The sequence below is a fragment of the Lissotriton vulgaris genome, chromosome 5, assembly GCF_964263255.1.
Source record: "Lissotriton vulgaris chromosome 5, aLisVul1.2, whole genome shotgun sequence".
NCBI classification, from domain to species: Eukaryota; Metazoa; Chordata; class Amphibia; order Caudata; family Salamandridae; genus Lissotriton; species Lissotriton vulgaris.
The window spans coordinates 1,846,887,089-1,846,907,716 of record NC_141693.1 but is presented as its reverse complement, the minus strand read 5'-3'; the positions used below and the strand labels follow the sequence as shown (position 1 = coordinate 1,846,907,716).

Below are 20,628 nucleotides of genomic sequence, written 5' to 3'. Positions count from 1 at the left end.
AAACATTGGCGTCAGGAGTTCTCGGGCCAGGGGCCCGCCGCCTGTACACAGTGACGAAGCCCCTCCACCCCCCCCCCCCCCCCCCCAAAAACTACCCCCTCCCGGGACCGTGGGGGCTAATGTTACGTCACTGGGCCTAAACTCTCCCTTAATGAATGTGGTTAGGGGAGCACGGAGACTCACATATCATACAGATAGGTATAGGCCATAGATGGATGGGGGTCTTAATGAGTGGTGACACCCCCAGCCCCCTCCGCCGTGCCCTACATTACGCCCTTGCTCCACTCCCTTATTAGCCCACCTTTAGGTACCCGCTTGATGTGCACTTGTCGCGGTGTCCCAGCGCTGTTAATCTTCACACAATGTACACAGAAGACAAACTGTAGAAGTGCGGCATGGACCGCTATATAAAAATATATAATTGATAATCATCATGGCGTTTGAGGCGAAGGCCACAGAAGAGCCCTTTGTTGCTTACAAGAATTTCTGGAAATAATCTTTCTGTGTGCAGATTTCTATTGATAAAGTGCGAGCTAGACAGCAACAGGAGGATTAAAACCAAGAAACATCGATTTTATTCCTCCCAGACAGTATAGAAAACAGTCGCTAATCCTATTTATAGGCCTCACAGGACATAGTTCTAATACCAGGTGAATTGGACCAGGCTACTACTGGGCGCGCAATGTCATCACTGGTAAGTCAAAGTCAAAGTCAAAAAGCTTTATTTCGATAAAATTTCATTATCATAAAAGCAAGTTATAAAAGTAGTAACACATATCCAGTTAGTAGCAAAAAGTGTGATTTTTACAATAATAAATAACGTTTAAAAAGAGATTAAACAGAGTATTTAAGCTTTCTGGCTCGAATAGCCCAGGCCCAGAATAAAAATTTAGCTAGGGCACAGGCATAGGGTACATAGCTATCCGAAACAAGAATCCTAATTGCCACATCATGGCTCCTGGTTCCCAGCTGTCGGCACAAATTCTTCAGCCACACCCTTCTTGGGTTAGCATATTCATTGCAGACAAATAAGAAATGGGCTAGTGTCTCTGGGTGGGCTAAACATGATGGACACAAGTCAGTTTTGTCTGTGCAGGATTTCCATGTTTTGGTGAAGGTATTCAGTGGCAAAGTACCCGTTCTGAATCTAAAATACAAAGACCGGGCAAATGGTTTCCCGATTATGTCCAGGTAGGGTTCTCGCTTAGGACAGTCTTTAAACAACAAAAAATCCTCTGTAAGCCTGCCAATGGATGTGCTGGAATGTCTTTGAGAGCAAATCCAATCCCGATAAAGGTTTTTAAGTATTTGTTTTGGAGGGGAGGTTCTGCTTGACCAGGAATCCGATAGGCCCAAGTTCGACAATGAAGTTTTCATATCTTTTAGCCATTTGACTCTGGCCCAATGTGGTGACGCCATTATTTCTTCCAGACCTCTGGCGTAAGCACGAAGTTCCTCTACCCGCCAAATACGGGCCCATAATAAGAGAGGACGAAATTTTGCGATTTCGCCAATCTGGGAACAGCCAAGGTCCATAAATAAAGGCAAAAGTGGGGTGCTTTGTGGGAGGGACATTATTTGTCTACAGAAATTGTTCTCAGATTTTTGTAGAGCTTCGGTAGATGCAGAGCCCCAAAGTTCAGCTCCATAAAGGGCAGAGCTGACACCTTTGGCAGCGTAGATCTCAAGGACTGTTCCTATTGGTTTGAACAAACTGGAACGTTGCTCCCTCAGTAGGGCACCTGTGATCCTTTTATGATTCAGCAGCATCTTGTCTAGATGGGGAGTCCAATTCATTTTGTCTGAAATGCGTATCCCTAAGTAATCAAATACTTTTACCCTTTCCAGGGGCTCGGTGTTTAAAATAGGGGGACGCACTTGCTGTTTAGGGGGATTAAGGACGAGGTATTTTGTTTTGTTGGTATTTATAACCAGGCCCCGATCGGTACAAAATGATTGGAAATTATCTAAGAGTTTCTGTAATCCCATGGGAGTTTTAGAGATTAGGAGCGTGTCGTCCGCGAAGAGGAGGGTCGGTATACGGACCCCCGCCAGGGATGGTTCATCAGATGGAAATTTAAGTAAGTGCTCAACCACCCCATTGATGTACAAAGAAAAAAGGGTGGGAGCCAGAACACAACCCTGGCGGACCCCTCTCTCGACCGGAATACAGCCCGTTTTCTCCCCTCCAGAACCCCACCTAATTTGGGCAAAGCTGTCCTGGTGGAGCCTGACTAGTAAGGATAATAAATACCGTGGGAGCCCCATGTTGGCCAGGACCTCCCATAGCAGATCCCTGGGAACAAGGTCAAAGGCAGTCTTTAAATCAATGAATGCGAGATAAAGACTGCCCTTGCCTATCACTACCACCTTCCAGTAAATCATCATAAGCCTAAAGGCCTGCTCTATCGTTCCAGTGCCTACTCTAAAACCGGCCTGAAAATCGGTAAGTATTTTATTTTCATCCACCCAATTGAGGATCCTGAGTAAAATAACTTTACCGATAACTTTTTGGCTTACATCTAGCAAGCTAATCGGCCTATAATTGGACGGATCATCCCTTGGGCCTTTCTTGTGGATGGGAACCACCTCCGCCCCCTTCCATGGCTCGGGAATGGGGGCGCCCCTACAGATGGCAAGAAGGAGGGAGTGGATTAGTTTGCCCCATTTAACACTATCAGATTTTAGCAAGTCCCCGGGGATGCCATCTGGTCCTGCAGCTTTTTGTGGAATGATGGAGTTAATAGCATATTCTACTTCCTTCAATGTAAAGTCAGGATCGCTAGGGAGAAGAATGTAATTAGTATAGGGAGAGGATTGGACAGACCCTCTTTCATTCAGGCCATTATGGCAGGAGTAAAGTTTGGAAAAGTGAGCCTCCCATACCTGCCCCGGAATGTTGCAGGTTACAAGGTCACTATCCGGTCTGTTTCGTGCCCTTATGGCGTCCCAGAAGGATTTAGAGTCTTTTTTCATACTGGCTTCCTTAAGGGTTAGCCAGTAGGCATCCTCCCACTCCCGTTTAGCTACCTGTAGGGCCTTTTTATGATCTCGTCTGGCAATTTGAATTAATGGGGGGGACTTCCCTTTAACTGCCTCTATTAGGCGAGATTTGGCCTTCCTGCATGTTGCCGAGTACCAATCATGTTTACCTTTAGGTTTAGATAAAGATTTCTCCTTCCCTGGGGGCAACTGTACCCAGAAGAGGTCCCCTATGATTTTTACGGCAGCTTCAAAAGTAGCGGTGGCATTGTCTGCTGCTTTAGTTAGATCAATGGAGCCAATTTCGGCTTGCGTGGCCTTAACCACTTCGTCTATGGTGGATAGTTTGTCGGTGTTACACATAAACTTGCTCCACTTTAGACGCCTGCCACAAGTAGAAACAGTAATCCCCTGTGGGCGGTTTGATGGGACCGGCAATACTTCAATGGGCCAAGGATTTTTTAAGGATAAGGAGAGTGGGTTATGGTCGCTCTCTATGGTATTGGTGACAACCATGTCGTTAACATGGCTCCAGAGGCCCCTATCTAGCAGAATATAGTCAATCCGTGTACAGTGACCAACTCTGTTAAATGTGGGAGCACCCAGCAGGTCTGATCGAGTGCGGCCATTGGCAGCTCTTAATCCAAACTCCAAAGTGAGTGCGTTTAAATGGATTGCACTGCGGGTCCAGCGCTTGATGGGTGGGATAGAGAGGGTAGGGATTCCCCATCTACTATCCTCTTCTCCTATGTCTGGTATTCCTTCTAGGGGGAGTGGTTCATATGTACAATTAAAATCCCCTGCTACTAGGATATGTCCAGGTCCACTCTGCTCTCCTAGCTGGGCCTCAAGCTCCATCATTGTGGGTGAGATACACCCATTTTTTGTTCCCCTGATATAGACATTATAGAGGTCAACAGTTATACTTCCCCGTAGGCCCAAAAGGGAGATACCAAGAATATCCGGTGTTCCTGTCTTCTTAGTAATTATCCTGCAGTTGAGCAGGATGCTTATCCAAATGATAAGCCCCCCCGATGGCCGCCCCTTCCCTGCCTTGGGTTTTACTGCTGGTGAGAAAAAAGTGACAAACCCAACCCGATGCAGTGGTTCAGTGGCCCATGTCTCTTGAAATATACAGATTTTGTGGGCATCAACCAGGGCATTCCACTCCGGGAGGCCTAGTTTCCTTAAGATCCCAGCAAGGTTCCAACTGAGGATTTTTAACTCGCCATGTGCTGAGTTTCCGTCTGGGATCACAGTACATTGGGGGTTAGATGAATCTGCTCTGTCCCTAATTAATGTAGATGATAGCACCTCTAAGTTTATAGGGAGAGATGTACCCTGTACTGCATCATTCGTAGTGATATTAGCACAAGGGAGGTTAGTATCTAAACCTCCCTTGAGGGAAAGTCAATCAACCTCATCCAATACACAGTACCTGTTTGGATGGGCAAACTGTGTATAGCAGGGGTTGAAGGACAAGGACGAAGACGGATCCTGCCATGGCTGCTGCCATTGATGATTAACAGAGAATGGTGGCTGGGGGTGCTGTTGCCACTGCTGGGCAGGTTGGAAAAAAGGTTGTAAGGGGTGGGAAGGTTGTTGCCACTGTGGGCCAACATGGTGCGGGACAAGAGATGGAAAATTAGGCTGCTGCTGCCAGTGGTTAGGGGCATATTGAGGGGGACGTACAGGCCCTTGATTACTTGGAATAATTGGCCGGTGGAAGTTGGGTCTTGTCGAGTTGGGAAGGAAGTAAGACAAGGGGAGTGGTTTGATTTGGGTCGCAGGACCGCTGTTAGGTGCATTACAGATGAAGGTCGCAGCCCCCACATCCCTAAAGTTAACAGTAATTACATCCCCTGATATTGTTTTCTTACTCCTACCAACCCAATCCCCTCTACGCACAGTAAGGATTTCCCCACTCATCCCACTAGGTAGTGGTCTGTGTAGTTGGAGCCACTGGGCGCATTTATTTCTTAACTCTACATAGGTCTCTTTAGCTCCTTCCTTCAGTGGGGGGACAGCAGTCAACACAACCACAAAAGGAGAGCCTTCTGGTGGCAGGCTAATAGATTTATAACGGGCCTGCCTTGACTTAGGGGCTTCAGAGTTATTGGTAGAGTGAGAGGCTGGGGTATTCGTAGGTTTCCCTTTGGAATCCGTGGCTTGGGACGTGGTAGGTTTAGTACCAGCAGCTAGTTGCTGCACGGATGAAGGATTAGTTACTGCTTTTGTAGTGGAGATAAGTGGCGGTTCAGCAAAAATGTTCCCTGAATGGGGAGAATGAGAAGCAGGTTGGTCCTTGGTGGATGGAAAAATTTTGACCTTATCGGTTGTGGACTTAGTGACCTTAGCTGGAGGTTGGGGATTGGATGGTAATTCTCTGTGCCCTTGTTGCTGAACAGGCCCAAGCTCATTAATCTTATTGGGCCATTTAGTATTAATGAGCGATGTTAATCTATCAAGTTTAGAAATCAAGGGTTTGATTTGGGCCGCTATTGTGGCTTCAAGATCATGTTTGAGATCCGTGACCATGTTTTCGACCCAGCATGGAATGCCAGGCGCTGTGTGCGGAGTAGGTGATACCAAATTGTGATTGCTAACTTTGGCTTTGGTCTTCTCCTTAGGTTTAGGCTCCTTGGTTTTGGGCTTATTCACTACTTTTGTGGGGATAAAAGTAGCCTTTCTCCTGGAATCACTGGGCACGAAAGGGGTCGACTTGGCAGTTAGCCCATCCAGGCCCGGCTCCGTCTCCTTAGGTGTCCGACAGGCTTCCAAGTCTGGGGTCGCCTCCAGATCCACAAAGGACGGGTCTGACTCTGAGCAGGTAACTGACAAGTCGACGGCACTCGGTACTGTAACAGTGCCCATAGTGGTCAAGGGCAAAGGCAAGGAACAATTATTCGTGGCTTGCAAGGAGGGTGAATTGACATTTGCAAGTGAGCCCAGGGAGGAGCGTTTGGCATTCATGAGGTCCAGGGAGACTCTTTTCTCTAGGAGTACAATACTCTTGTCGATTGTCTCATTTACCCTTGAGATGAAAAGGTCAATAGGGCCAGTCACTTGTGCTACCTCCGTGGCTTTTTTGGTACAGCTTCTTGTTTTGTGCCGCATGGTTGATGTTGATAAGGCTATGCCAGATATCGAATGGCTATGGCCTCAATAAAGAATAAGTGGCGATCGGCCTACCTGGATAGTGATTTCAGGGCGATAAGACAGGGATTCAGGGCCTGGGCCGTCCTCTGCCGTCCTTGAACGGCCTTAAACGGCCCGCTCTTTGCCCGGTCTTCGCCCCGGCCGTTGCCCCGCGCGCGTCCCGCGTGCGCGTTAGTCTGCACGAAGTTTATAGGAGGAGCAAGTAAGGTAGAGGGGGCGGGAAGAGGACCAGCTGCGGCCAATCAGCGCCGCGCTGCACGCTGGTCCTCGCAGTCCCGCCTCGAGCTGAAGGGTTGGTGTTAACTCCGTGGAATCGCGTTGGTGCTCCTGTGCACTACCAGGTGACCTTGGGCAAGTTAGTCAGCAAAAAGTCTTGCCTTCGAGCGGCTCCCGCGAAGCGGGGGCCGCGAGGCTGGGAGATTAAAGCTGGCGCTGGAAGCAGGGAAGAAGGCTAAGAGGCAAGCAGGCAGCAGGCAGCGCTCTCAGCGTCCCAAAGGCAGAACCCACACTGCTCACACACCGCTAGGTCTTTATCGGTGGAGGGGGCGGGAAGAGGACCAGCTGCGGCCGATCAGCGCCGCGCTGCACGCTGGTCCTCGCAGTCCCGCCTCGAGCTGAAGGGTTGGTGTTAACTCCGTGGAATCGCGTTGGTGCTCCTGTGCACTACCAGGTGACCTTGGGCAAGTTAGTCAGCAAAAAGTCTTGCCTTCGAGCGGCACCCGCGAAGCGGGGGCCGCGAGGCTGGGAGATTAAAGCTGGCGCTGGAAGCAGGGAAGAAGGCTAAGAGGCAAGCAGGCAGCAGGCAGCGCTCTCAGCGTCCCAAAGGCAGAACCCACACTGCTCACACACCGCTAGGTCTTTATCGGTGGAGGGGGCGGGAAGAGGACCAGCTGCGGCCGATCAGCGCCGCGCTGCACGCTGGTCCTCGCAGTCCCGCCTCGAGCTGAAGGGTTGGTGTTAACTCCGTGGAATCGCGTTGGTGCTCCTGTGCACTACCAGGTGACCTTGGGCAAGTTAGTCAGCAAAAAGTCTTGCCTTCGAGCGGCTCCCGCGAAGCGGGGGCCGCGAGGCTGGGAGATTAAAGCTGGCGCTGGAAGCAGGGAAGAAGGCTAAGAGGCAAGCAGGCAGCAGGCAGCGCTCTCAGCGTCCCAAAGGCAGAACCCACACTGCTCACACACCGCTAGGTCTTTATCGGTGGAGGGGGCGGGAAGAGGACCAGCTGCGGCCGATCAGCGCCGCGCTGCACGCTGGTCCTCGCAGTCCCGCCTCAAGCTGAAGGGTTGGTGTTAACTCCGTGGAATCGCGTTGGTGCTCCTGTGCACTACCAGGTGACCTTGGGCAAGTTAGTCAGCAAAAAGTCTTGCCTTCGAGCGGCTCCCGCGAAGCGGGGGCCGCGAGGCTGGGAGATTAAAGCTGGCGCTGGAAGCAGGGAAGAAGGCTAAGAGGCAAGCAGGCAGCAGGCAGCGCTCTCAGCGTCCCAAAGGCAGAACCCACACTGCTCACACACCGCTAGGTCTTTATCGGTGGAGGGGGCGGGAAGAGGACCAGCTGCGGCCGATCAGCGCCGCGCTGCACGCTGGTCCTCGCAGTCCCGCCTCGAGCTGAAGGGTTGGTGTTAACTCCGTGGAATCGCGTTGGTGCTCCTGTGCACTACCAGGTGACCTTGGGCAAGTTAGTCAGCAAAAAGTCTTGCCTTCGAGCGGCACCCGCGAAGCGGGGGCCGCGAGGCTGGGAGATTAAAGCTGGCGCTGGAAGCAGGGAAGAAGGCTAAGAGGCAAGCAGGCAGCAGGCAGCGCTCTCAGCGTCCCAAAGGCAGAACCCACACTGCTCACACACCGCTAGGTCTTTATCGGTGGAGGGGGCGGGAAGAGGACCAGCTGCGGCCGATCAGCGCCGCGCTGCACGCTGGTCCTCGCAGTCCCGCCTCGAGCTGAAGGGTTGGTGTTAACTCCGTGGAATCGCGTTGGTGCTCCTGTGCACTACCAGGTGGCCTTGGGCAAGTTAGTCAGCAAAAAGTCTTGCCTTCGAGCGGCGCCCGCGAAGCGGGGGCCGCGAGGCTGGGAGATTAAAGCTGGCGCTGGAAGCAGGGAAGAAGGCTAAGAGGCAAGCAGGCAGCGCTCTCAGCGTCCCAAAGGCAGAACCCACACTGCTCACACACCGCTAGGTCTTTATCGGTGGAGGGGACGGGAAGAGGACCAGCTGCGGCCGATCAGCGCCGCGCTGCACGCTGGTCCTCGCAGTCCCGCCTCGAGCTGAAGGGTTGGTGTTAACTCCGTGGAATCGCGTTGGTGCTCCTGTGCACTACCAGGTGACCTTGGGCAAGTTAGTCAGCAAAAAGTCTTGCCTTCGAGCGGCTCCCGCGAAGCGGGGGCCGCGAGGCTGGGAGATTAAAGCTGGCGCTGGAAGCAGGGAAAAAGGCTAAGAGGCAAGCAGGCAGCAGGCAGCGCTCTCAGCGTCCCAAAGGCAGAACCCACACTGCTCACACACCGCTAGGTCTTTATCGGTGGAGGGGGCGGGAAGAGGACCAGCTGCGGCCGATCAGCGCCGCGCTGCACGCTGGTCCTCGCAGTCCCGCTTTGAGCTGAAGGGTTGGTGTTAACTCCGTGGAATCGCGTTGGTGCTCCTGTGCACTACCAGGTGACCTTGGGCAAGTTAGTCAGCAAAAAGTCTTGCCTTCGAGCGGCTCCCGCGAAGCGGGGGCCGCGAGGCTGGGAGATTAAAGCTGGCGCTGCAAGCAGGGAAGAAGGCTAAGAGGCAAGCAGGCAGCGCTCTCAGCGTCCCAAAGGCAGAACCCCATCACTGGTACTCCCAACACCTGACTCAGCATCTTTTCTGAATATGAAACTTCAAGTGATCACTGGTATACATGCGGTGGAAAGAATCAGAACGCAAACCTGGGGTGGCAAAAGCAAGGCTTCTCCTGAACATGTGGGGCTGGCAAACCCAATGTTTAAAAGGGTCAATTGGGAGACTAAAGCCATTGCAGGTCCACGGGGAGAGAATGAGCCTGTGCAAGTGTTTGTGTTGAAAATAACCGTACCTTTTATGAAGGAAAAAAAAATCTCGTACCCTAAAAATCTGTTTAAAAAATATAAAACATTGGAGTAGGGGTAGGGTGGGAGGTGGGACAGTGCAAAGGCAGGGAAGGCCCCAGGATTTTCCGTGCTCTCCTGGCTGAGATACGGAGCGCACGTGCCGTAGAATACAAAGGCTTCATCGCCATACTGCTTCTAACTAATATGGTAATGTTTAGATTGATCAGTGCCAAATATCCAATCAGTGACCTTTTCAGTTGACAGTTATATAAATAAAAATAAAAGTTGCGCTAGCGGTTGGTTGTAGCCGAATGTTGACGCTGCACCGACAAATATATGCGTCTGCAAATGTGATTATATGAATGCAACAATAAAAACAAATTTAAAAAAAATATATATATATATATAAAACATTTCATTTTAGGGTTCAAAAGCCCCATTTCAAGTGTAGAGATTAGTAGTTCAGGCTGCATTAGGGTGGTGCCCCGATGTTCGTCTCGATGACCCATCTAGAAATAAGAACAAGACCCTTGGGATGTCCTGCCTGCTGATGAGTGAAGTGGATGTATGACAGAACCACGCATGCCCTTACAATGCATATCTTTCCCACGCGTCCTTAACAGCACATATGCCTTTACAACTCGTGCCTTTCCCATACAGAACTTAACCACATGTACGCCTTTACCAGGCATGCCTTAACAATAAAAATTTGTATTTGTAATTGAATTTGTAAGGCGCAACAGCTACCCACCATGGTGTCTCCCAGCGCCAGGACAGTCAAGCAAATACGAAGCTACTATTGAGAAAAGAGCCATGTCTTGAGATCTTTGCGAAACTTCATAAAGGAAGATTCAGATTTCAAGGAAACAGGAAGGGAATTCCAAAGTCTGGGAGCGAGATGGGAGAATGAGCGGCCTCCCATCTTATCCAGACGAAATCTTGGAATAAGATAATTACCCTGCAAAGAGGATCTGAGTGAACCTGAGGGCACATAAGGGTGAACAAAAGACTGAAGATAAGCGGGAGCAGAACCATGCTTAATCCGGAACATGAGACAGAGGGCCTTGAATTTTATACGACAGTCCGAGCGGAGCCAGTGCAGGTCCCGAAGAAAAGGAGATATAGAAGATCTCTTGGGAACATTGCATAGGAGGCGGACCGCCAAATTTTGAACAAGCTGGAGCTTCCTGTAAATCTCCTGATTTCCACCCAGGTAAAGCACGTTACCATAGTCCAGGCGAGAGGTGACAAGTGCCTGGACCACAGTGCGCCTGGCAGGAGCAGGAAGCATCCAGAGAATCTTTCTGAGCCACCTGAGAATAGTAAAACAGGTGGCAGCCACTCTAACCACTTGTTGCTGCATGGAGAGTGAATCATCCAAGATGAAACCCAGATTGCGCACCTGCGTGACTGGTTTGGAAAGCGGGCCCATTTCCGGGGGCCAATGTTGGGGGCCCCAGAGATGTTTCTGCTTGCCCAATATAATCACCTCGGTTTTGTCACCGTTAAGTTTCAGAAGAAGAAGAAGAAAATGTAAGTATTTTGCAGGTAGATATAAAGCTATGTATATTGGGCATGGCTATTGCCTTTTTGCACTGAATAAATAATGTATTCACTTATCCCGAGCAAGTGCGTTCTTCGTGAATCTCTGTGTTGGAGAGGTACTTGGTGAAATATTGACCGGCTGCACTGCCAGAGAAGATACACACCGCCCCACATGAGAAGCACTAGTGAAATACTTATGCGTATATATATTTATATGTGTGTGTATATATATATATATATATATATATATATACCTACATATATATGTGTGTGTGTGTGTGTATATATATATATATATATATATATATATATATATACCTTATTGTCCCCAATCCCTAAACATACCCTTGCCACCCAAAATACCCTTATCCACCCTAAACCCTAAAAATACCCTTCTCAACCAAATACCCCTATCCAGCCTAAACACTAAAAATACTCTTGTCATCTGAATACCCTTACCCATCCTAAACCCTTAAAATACCCTTGTCTCCCAAATACCTTCACCTAACCTGAACCCTAAAAATACCCCACCTTTCCAATGCACTCACCCACCCTTAACCCCTAAAAATGCCCTTGCCCAAATATACATATATATATCTATATCTATATCTATCACCTACTGGTGGTCGCCAGTAAGTAGTTATAGTTAAAACCATGTTTCCATAGAAAAAGCATTTTTTGACTTCGCTATAACTTTGGCGTCGTCTGACCAATCTTCATGAAATTTTCCTCAAAAGTGTCGAGGTGGGTTATATTGTTATGTAAATGTCGGGGGTGATCCGTGCAGTGGGGACCAAGAATTTGGGAGGCAAAATAAGGTTGCGTTTGTAATGTTAATTCCCATCAGAAACTTTAGCCACACCTACAGCCGGAACCGCTTAATAGACTTACACCAAATTTGGCAGGGAGGTAGATATCGATTCAAGCAAGGGCCTTTTGCTTATTTGGTGTAAATCCAATCAGCACATGTTGAGAAATGTAAGTTTAAATTTATAGCTATATCTCTGGACGCAGATGTTTCGCTAAGGTTTCGGAATGGATTGCAAAGGCAGGCGCCAACGGGAATGCTCTGATTGGCTGGACGCAACCTGAACAGAAAGTTGCAGCCGCCATTTTACTCTATCGGGAACGGCTCCCGCGGTAGAAAATTTGTGTGAAAGCCCACATAAGGGGTCAGAATGGAGCCACTCTGACCCCATGGTTATGAAATGGGGGTGTTAGTGACACAATTTATGTGTCCAAAATAGATTTTTTTAATCAAGTGCGATATTCGTGACGTGACTGTCAGCGCTTTCACCATGTACCGTCGCGGGGACATCGCGACTATCAACGTCGTCTCGAATATTGGTGGAAATATTTTACAAAATATAAGTGAATCATTAATACGCATTGTTATAGAGCTATTAAGATTCTGGTCAATGTTTTTAGAATTATTTAGATAGTGAAATATCTACTGTGATGGTTAGAAATAATTATATAGTTATAATTTTTTTATGTAGTGGTGGCTATTGAATTCCTGCTTTTGTTTTTCATTTTAGCCACTTGTGGGTATTTCAATCTCCTGAATAACTGCTAAAATATAAAATCGGTTTTAGAGAGGGTTTTTATAGAAACTCTAGAAAATCATGAGTTTAGAGAATACTGAAAGAAACCCCCAGTGTGTAAAATACTGTCAATAGTATGTGTGTATATATGTATTTTAGACTTTATGGAAAAGGCACAATCATCACGGTTAATAACATCACTGTGACGTCCCAAATAACCACGAAAACAGAAAATAGTGCAATGTTCAGAATGGATTTTCATATATATTATTTTTGGATGTGTTGGTGGCCATTGAATGTTTTCTTTTGTTTTAGGCTTTTGCGACGTAACCTTGAGGCTTGCGATTACCGACGTCATCGCGGTCTCTGGTCATAGCGAAAACTGAAAATTGTTTTTCGAAATGGTTGTTTTAGAAATACACTAGAAGAACATGAGTTTGAAGTGTACAGTAATAAACTGCTAGTGTGTAAAATCATGTAATATGTGTGGGTATATGTGTTTTCACTTTATGTAAACGGAGTGATCATTGCGGTTAACAACATCATTACGACGTCTTGAATAACTGCAAAAACGAAAAATAGGTCTGAAAGATGGTTTTTAAAGAAACTTAGTAGAACAATTAGTTTAAACATGCTTTGAAAGAAGTATGTAGATAGTAATATGTGTAGGGCAATGTTCAGAATTGATTTTTTACATATTATTTTTGGATGTGTTGGTGGTCATTGAATGTCTACTTTTGTTTTTTGTTTTTGTGACGTGTTCACGGGGATTGCGACATCGTCGCAAATATTAAAAAAGTTTATTAATCCACTGAAAAAAATACGAGCTTATAATAAATACCCCTTATAGAGACATTTTATATAGAAAATACAATTTTAAAACCTCAAAAATTGAATAAAATCATAGGTTAAATGGACGTTGTAGTTGGGAAATAGAATTTGAAAAACCTTAGAAATTCACTGAAAAAAACCAAACGTTACAGGGGTGTGCTATAGCTAGGAAACAGAATTGAAAAAACCTTAGAAATTCAGTGAAAAAAACAAAGGTTACAGGGACGTTCTAGTTAGGCTGATATTTCACTTGTACGAAACCAGAAAAGTTCAGCAGTTCTAGTTAGCTGAACTAACTATAATTCGCACCTTTACAATGCACTGCTTATGACCTCACATATTACATCACTCATGACATGGTCAGTGACATCACTAATGACATCTCAAATTACCCTGCCACCCTTTCTCTTTTTTTAAAACTTTTTTTAAGCCGAGTCCCAAGATGCCTGCCACCACTTCTTGGTTGAAGTGTTGGCCGCCAATCAGAGCTCTGCACGAGCTCATCATTATTCCCAAGTCATCACGGCCAAAGAAATACACATTTTGATTTCCTTTAATTTCTCAACGATTACTGAACGGATTTACACCAAATAAGTGAAAGCGTGCGCGTAACCACATCTACCTTTCTGACAAATTTGGTGTAGTTCTGTCTAGCGGTTCGGGCTGTGGTCGTGTTTAAAACTCCTATGGGCATTAACGTGGGAAAAGCACTTTTTATGACACTACCCCCTCCTTTTATCAGGCCCCACTGGGTGGATCACTGAAACTTTCCATGCTCAACCATACTCGCGGCCCACTGTTTTTGGGAACATTTTGTGAAGATTCAATAAATGACGCCAAAGATATAGGCAAGTCAAAAAATCTTTTCCTATGGAAACATGGTCCTAACTATAACTAACTAATGGCGATCACCAGTAGGTAATAGAAAAAAAAGATATATACACATATGAACATGAGACATCTTGTGACTTCACAAACAGAATGGCTCGAATATGAGGCACTCAGCTTTCCAGAAAGAGAGTTGGCAGACATAACAACTCTGTGTCCTTAAGTGACACTCATCCTTACCAAGAATTAACTTCACACTAGGATGTGAGCTAACCTGTGATAGATATAGCAAACGAAAAGCATAAAACAATATATAGGAACAAACTACCACCAGTAACAATGCAGCTCAAAACCATGTGACCAGCAGCAGTCTTGTATTGTATTGTATTGTATTTGAAATATGCATATATATATATAATTTTGTTAGCACCAATCAAAACTGTCTTTCTGTATTTAAATCAGAGTAAACAAAATTTCCCAGAATGCACCATTAAGAGCAAGACGGCCATAGTAGAGGGACTCACTGACCGTGAGAGAGACTCGGAGGAGTTGAAACATATAGGTGTTTACTACTTAAACTAAAAGAAGTGAATTATACCATCGGAGACTAGAGTGCAGCGCTTTCTTTTATCAAGGATTGAAAGTGGATGTGATATATATATATATATCATCAAACAAAACTCTCAACTTTACCAAACTTCATAAGAAGCGGGCACAGACTCCAACTGTTGCGGTGCCAAACGATATGAATGTATTAATATCTCTTGATTCTGTCCATGACAGATGGCCTTGATCACATGTGTGTGTGCGTGTATATGTATATATATATGTGTGTTTGTATCTGCTGTAAAATGTTGCGTGGTAAGGCATATGGGTTGTAATGAATGAGTGGTAATGGTATTGCATGATAATGGCATTGTGTGGGAATGGCCATGTTGTAAAGGCTGTTTCCCAAGTGAAGTTTAGCCTCAAGACTCCTATGTCAACATCTTCTGGTGTCTAATGCTGTCTCTCCATGTGCCTTCTGCAGAAGAACAGTGTGCGCTTCCTTCGCTGTCCGGCCGCCATGACAATCATGCACCTGGCCAAGTTCCTGCGTAACAAGATGGACGTGCCCAATAAATACAAGGTCAGTGCTGATTATACTCAACTGTGAAGTGGGGGGCACAAGGCATTCGACATGTACCTGACCTGTGACCCTCCAGCAGGGGCAGAAGATGCTACCAGACCTGTGGCCTTCCAACAAAAGTAGCAGTCCTCTGTTACCTTACTTGTGACCTTCCAGCAGGGCCAGTAGTCGTCTACTGGTCGACTTCTAACCCTCCAGCAGGGGTGTTAGGACACTATAGTTACTTGGCCTCTAACCCTTCAATGTGGGCGATTATGCCGCCAATGCCAATTAACCCCAGGTTTTTAGTACATTAGGGCGAATTAAGCATGTGATGCACTGCAAACACTCAAGGTGGGAGGCATGCAGATGGTGGGATACCTGTACTCTCAGTCCCAAAAGCAGGCAGTGGCTTTGATACAAACCCTTCGACCTCCACCACGAATGCTAAGCCTGCCCTGGTACCCCCCTGTACAGCAGTGAGCATAGCTTCTGTGCCAACACCTATACAGTCAATTGCGATTCTCCTATTAACATGACCAGAGAATCTGGATTTCATTTAAGACACGGAGGCTGACATTATGCATTTATCCTTTAATAGCAACTCACACAGCCGCACTACATTACAAAGGATAAAGTTCTAGAGTCATAACAAAGGATGTATCTAGGAGATGATCTGCCTCTTTTAAAAGAATCGCAGCAGGAAGAACTTCAAAAGGAACTGAGAGATCCGGTAACGGGAAACAACTTCATGAGATGAAACATCAAGGGAGGAACTTCAGCAAGTCAAAGGCCAGCCGGTTAAACGGAGTTGCCTGAAAGAAAGAAATGAGTAAGAACCAAGAGCCTGAAGAGTAAATTCATCACATGGTTATAGCAAAGATTAAAACCAATTGAAGCAATTCATGAAGTCATGCACAAATACAATATATCAAAGATGTAGATGTAATAAGTTGACACCCCTCAAGTTGTGAAAGGGAGGAGGGAGGGATAATGTCAGCCTCCGTGTCTTAAATGAAATCCAGATTCTCTGGTCATGTTAATAGGAGAATCGCAATTTCATTACAAGACCGGAGGCTACATTATGCATGTTCGTAGCCCCGAAGGACCACCTCAGACATATGCTCGATAGGCTTACAGTAATGACGAGCAAAGGTATTAGCATTTGACCAGTCAGCAGCTTTCAGAATATCATCCAACTTACCACGTGACCAGAAGGACTTACTGGCCATAGCTCCTCTGATAGAATGAGCTTGGAACTTAGAGAGGTCAACACCAGCGAGCTTCATGGTAGACTTAACCCATCTAGCAATGGAGGTGGAAGAAACAGGTTTGAAAGGTTTCACAAAGGAAACTAAGAGTTGATTTGCGCCATTGGGGCGCAGGAGAGACATCCTAGCGTCATATTCTTTCATGCAAGCAACCACACAAAGTTTAGGTAAGGTGTCAAAACGAGGATAAAAGATAAAATCTGACATCGTTTTGGTTCTTCTAAGTAATTCGAACTTGACACCAAACATATCATAACATCTATTAGAAATGTCTAAACTTCTGATGTCAGAAACCCTCCTACAGGAAATTAAGCACAAGAGTGTAGCAAGCTTAAAGCAGAGAAACTTTCTATTAAGGGAAGAATTATCTGGCCAGGAACAAAAAAGGTCTAAAATGCACTTGACATCCCAAAGGGTCGCCTCTGTCAAATTGTTCGACCAGAAAATTAACGATATTCACGACAGGAGTCTCCACGGGATCCAGACTCCTTTCCAGGCACCAATGAAACCATTTCTTCCAAATGCTGTTGTATCTAAGGTGTGTCCCAGGTGCCCAAGATTCTCCGAGGAGAGAGAGAGCTGTTGACGAAAGTCCAGACAGCTCGTTAGATTGCCTGACACTTTCCAGGCAAGAAGGTTCAAATTCCCCTCGAGAATAAGACGGTGATCTTCCCCGTCTGCGTTTGAGACCAGGCCTGAAGAGGCTGGGATCAGAAAGGGAATGTCGCATGCTAGTTCCAGGGCTGTCGGGAACCAGGCTTGGGACGGCCAAAAGGGAGTTATCAGGATCAGGGAGCATTGCTCCAATCTGACCTTCTGAAGGACTCTCTGAATCATGGCGAAAGGAGGAAAGGCATAACCCAGGAAGTGGGACCAGGGTTGGAGAAACGCGTTCACAGCAAGAGCGCCCGGGTCTGGCATCCAACTGAAGTAGTTGGGAAGTTGGAAGGTGAGCCTGCTGGCGAATAGATCCACGTCTATGGGACCCCAAAAGTGGGAGAGGGAATTGAAGACGTTCACGTCGAGTTTCCAGTCCGAGAAGTCTATAAGGAATCTCGAATTCCAGTCTGCTGAAATGTTCGATTTCCCGGGGAGATATTCCGCCCTGAGGGAGATTTTGTGTTCCAGACAGAACATCCAAAGTCTCCTGGCAAGGTTGGAGAGATCCGCAGATCTCGTCCCTCCAAGGCGATTGATATAGGCCACAGCGGAGACGTTGTCCATCTTCAGAACAACGGACCTCCCTTGGATGGAGTGTTTGAAGCTCATAAGAGCGTATAAGCCAGCCGTCAACTCCAGAAAATTTATGTGTCGGGAGGATTCCGATAGGGTCCAAACCCCACCGGTGTCCTGGTCTCCAAAACGAGCACCCCAGCCATGAAGACTGGCGTCTGATTCTAGGACAAAATCCGGGGATGAGCCAAAGATAGCTTTGCCGTTCCAGGCATCTAAGTTCTCTAGCCACCAAAAAAGCTCTGTTCTCGCATCCGGATCTAGAGAGACAAGGTCCCCATACCACAGACCTGAATTGAGGGCTTTCCTTTTTATTCTCTGAAGTGCGCGGTAGTTCAGAGGGCCGGGAAAAATGGCCTGGATGGACGAGGAAAGGAGCCCAAGTAGTCTGGCTAGTTCGCGGAGAGTTAAAGACTCTTGTTTCAGAACAGATCTGATCTCCTTCCGGATCTTGGCAATCTTCTTGGCCGGAAGAAGGAGGAGACATTTCGTGGTGTCTAGAGTGAAGCCGAGGAATTCTATAGTTCTGCAGGGAGAGAGTATGGATTTGTCTCTGTTGATGATGAACCCAAGGCTCTCTATCAGGTTCATGGAGGTTTCTAGGTCTCTTAGGAGGTCTGAACGGGATTGGGACATGATAAGAATATCGTCCAAGTAAATGATGAGGCGGATACCCCTCTCTCTTAGAATTGTAACGACGCACTTCATGATCTTGGTAAAGCACCAAGGGGCAGAAGAGAGGCCGAAGGGAAGAGCTTGGAAGTGGTAGAGATGTTCCTTCCAAGCAAATTGAAGGAAGGGTTGATGTTCCTTGTACATGGGAATCGTGAAGTAAGCGTCCTTCAGGTCTAACTTGGCCATCCAGTCCCCTTCCAGAAGGAGATCCCTCAGGAGGTGGATACCCTCCATTTTGAAATGGCGATAAACTAGAAATTTGTTGACTTCTCGAAGGTTTATTACGGGTCTCCAACCCTTGTCCTTTTTTTGAACGAGGAACAGAGTGCTTATGAACCTTGCATCGGACCAGGGAACCTCCACTATTGCGTCTTTTTTGAGCATGGAAGCGATTTCTTCCTCCACGATCTTTTCTTGATCTTCTGAGAGGACAAAGGGGGGGGGTAAGTGTGACGGGACGGGAATCTGTAAGAAATCTATCTTGAAACCCATGACGGTCTCTAAAACCCATGGGTCTTGGGTAATTGAATCCCAAACATGATAAAACTGTTTTAGCCTGCCCCCTACTATGGGAGGGGTAGAAGAAGGAGTAGTACTTACTTGTAGAGTTGGAGGTGTTGGGAGTACCTCGACCTCTTGAGCCGCGGTTTCTCGGGCCTCTTCCTCTCTGGGGAAAGAAGGGTTGTCTAGGGGGGTAGAAGCCCCTGCCTGTTCCTCTGAAGGATGAATAGGGTCGTTGGTTGCCTCGGCCGGAAGAGCGACCCCTTCTACCGGCCTGGCCAAAAAGGTTGTTGTTGAACACCCGCCTCAGGTTACTTTGGGCTCTGTCGAGGGCGGTGAAGGTGGAAACGTATTTGCCAATTTCTTTGATAATGTCCTCTCCGAAGAGGAGGCCCCTGGGGTTCTGAGAGGGCTCTTTTTCGGCCATATCACCTAATTTAGGGTCAATCTTGTTCAAAATGGACCTTCTTCGTTCAATATTTAAGCTCGAGTTGGCATTACCAAGGAGGACGATGGCCCTCTGGCTCCATCCTCGGACGAGTTCAGTATTTAAGGGTGTGGAGGAGAGGTGGGATTGCTCGGCCATATCGAGGATCCTAAGAAGGGGTCCCAAGACGTCCAGGAGGCGGTCTTGGCAGCCTTTAAGGGCTCTTTCTAATCCTTTTCTGGGGTCTCGCCTAGCACTATCCCAAAGTGTGTCGCGAGGGACACCATACACATTTGTGCCGCCATGGGCACCGATCAGGGTAGTGTCCCGAGGGACATCAGGTTCAAGTGGGGCGCGATGGCCACCCATCCAAAGCGAGGTGCTAAGACCTCCTGTACTGTGAGAGGCGCTAGGGCCCGCAGTGCTTTCGCAATGTTTGGTCTTTTTGGGTCTCTTACTGTGTAGGGGAGGATCCTGAGGATCACACGGTCTTTTGGAAAGCATAACTTCTTTAAGAGAAGACATCATACATGCTTTAATTTCCTGTTGAAGGAATTTTTTGAGGGAGTTGTCAAGGGGGGCCGGTGAACTAGCCGTGGCGTCGTCGGAATCCATGTCAGACATGGTGTAGTAGGGTCAGAAGAGGGTATTAGCAGGTAGAGTAAGCAACTTCTCCTCTTTTAAAAGCGGCTCGCCAGCAGATAAGTCACTACTTCTTGCTCTCCTTCATTTTTAGCCTTAGACTTGTACTATTAATTTCTATGTAATTGTGTCGTTCTGACTTTAATATATTGTGCAGCTTTTATTAGCTTTTACCTTCTCACCGATGTTGTGCTGAGTTTATGCCTGTTTTATTAGCCTTTGCCTTCTCACCAACCTGGTGCTGAGTTTATGCCCGTTTTTTTGCTCAATAATCAGTGACCTTATGCCGTTTCTTTCATTTCCTAACACTGTGCCTTAACACACTTTTCATCTGTAGGTGGCGTTGGCCTCCCCCACCCCACCCTCCCTCCCATATGACTTCCAATTTATGGTTGTTCCCCCTTTTTTCTTTTCCCTTGCCAAACGCGCGACCGCGCTGCTTTTCTACCGTTGTGTTCTGCCCTTCAACGACCTCGCTCAATCTCCGCTTCCATCACGGAGCAGTGCGCTTGAGAACGGACCCATTTTGCCGCTCCCGCTTTAGAGGAAAGCACCTTAGCAACGCCCGCGTTGCGTGCCTTTCCTCCCAAGCGACTTTCCTCTCCCCGGCGGCTGAGCTCGAGCACTCCTCGGCAATTTTGCCAGTTGCTCCAGCCGCCGGAGAGACTTCCACATTGCGCTAGTGCTAGGCTCTTTTAACCCATACTAAAGCCGGATTAACAGTAGTTAAACCGCATTGACTGCCCTTTCATGCTTAAACCCCCCCTTTCTTACCCTATGATATATCCCCTGATTAGATTTACACGTCCCTTATAAATAGATTTTCCCCTTACAAACCTAAAAAAAA

The 20,628-nt window shown here is 47.2% G+C and overlaps 1 protein-coding gene across 1 annotated transcript in view; it reads left to right on the top strand.

Annotated features, from left to right (window-relative positions):
- The window catches only part of PCGF2 (polycomb group ring finger 2), a 186,333-nt gene that overhangs the window by 139,280 nt on the left and 26,425 nt on the right, over positions 1–20,628 (top strand). Inside the window, exon 8 of the mRNA XM_086924322.1 lies at positions 14,955–15,053. Coding sequence (XP_086780448.1) covers positions 14,955–15,053 — 99 coding nt within the window. The remainder of the gene's footprint in view (positions 1–14,954; positions 15,054–20,628) is intronic.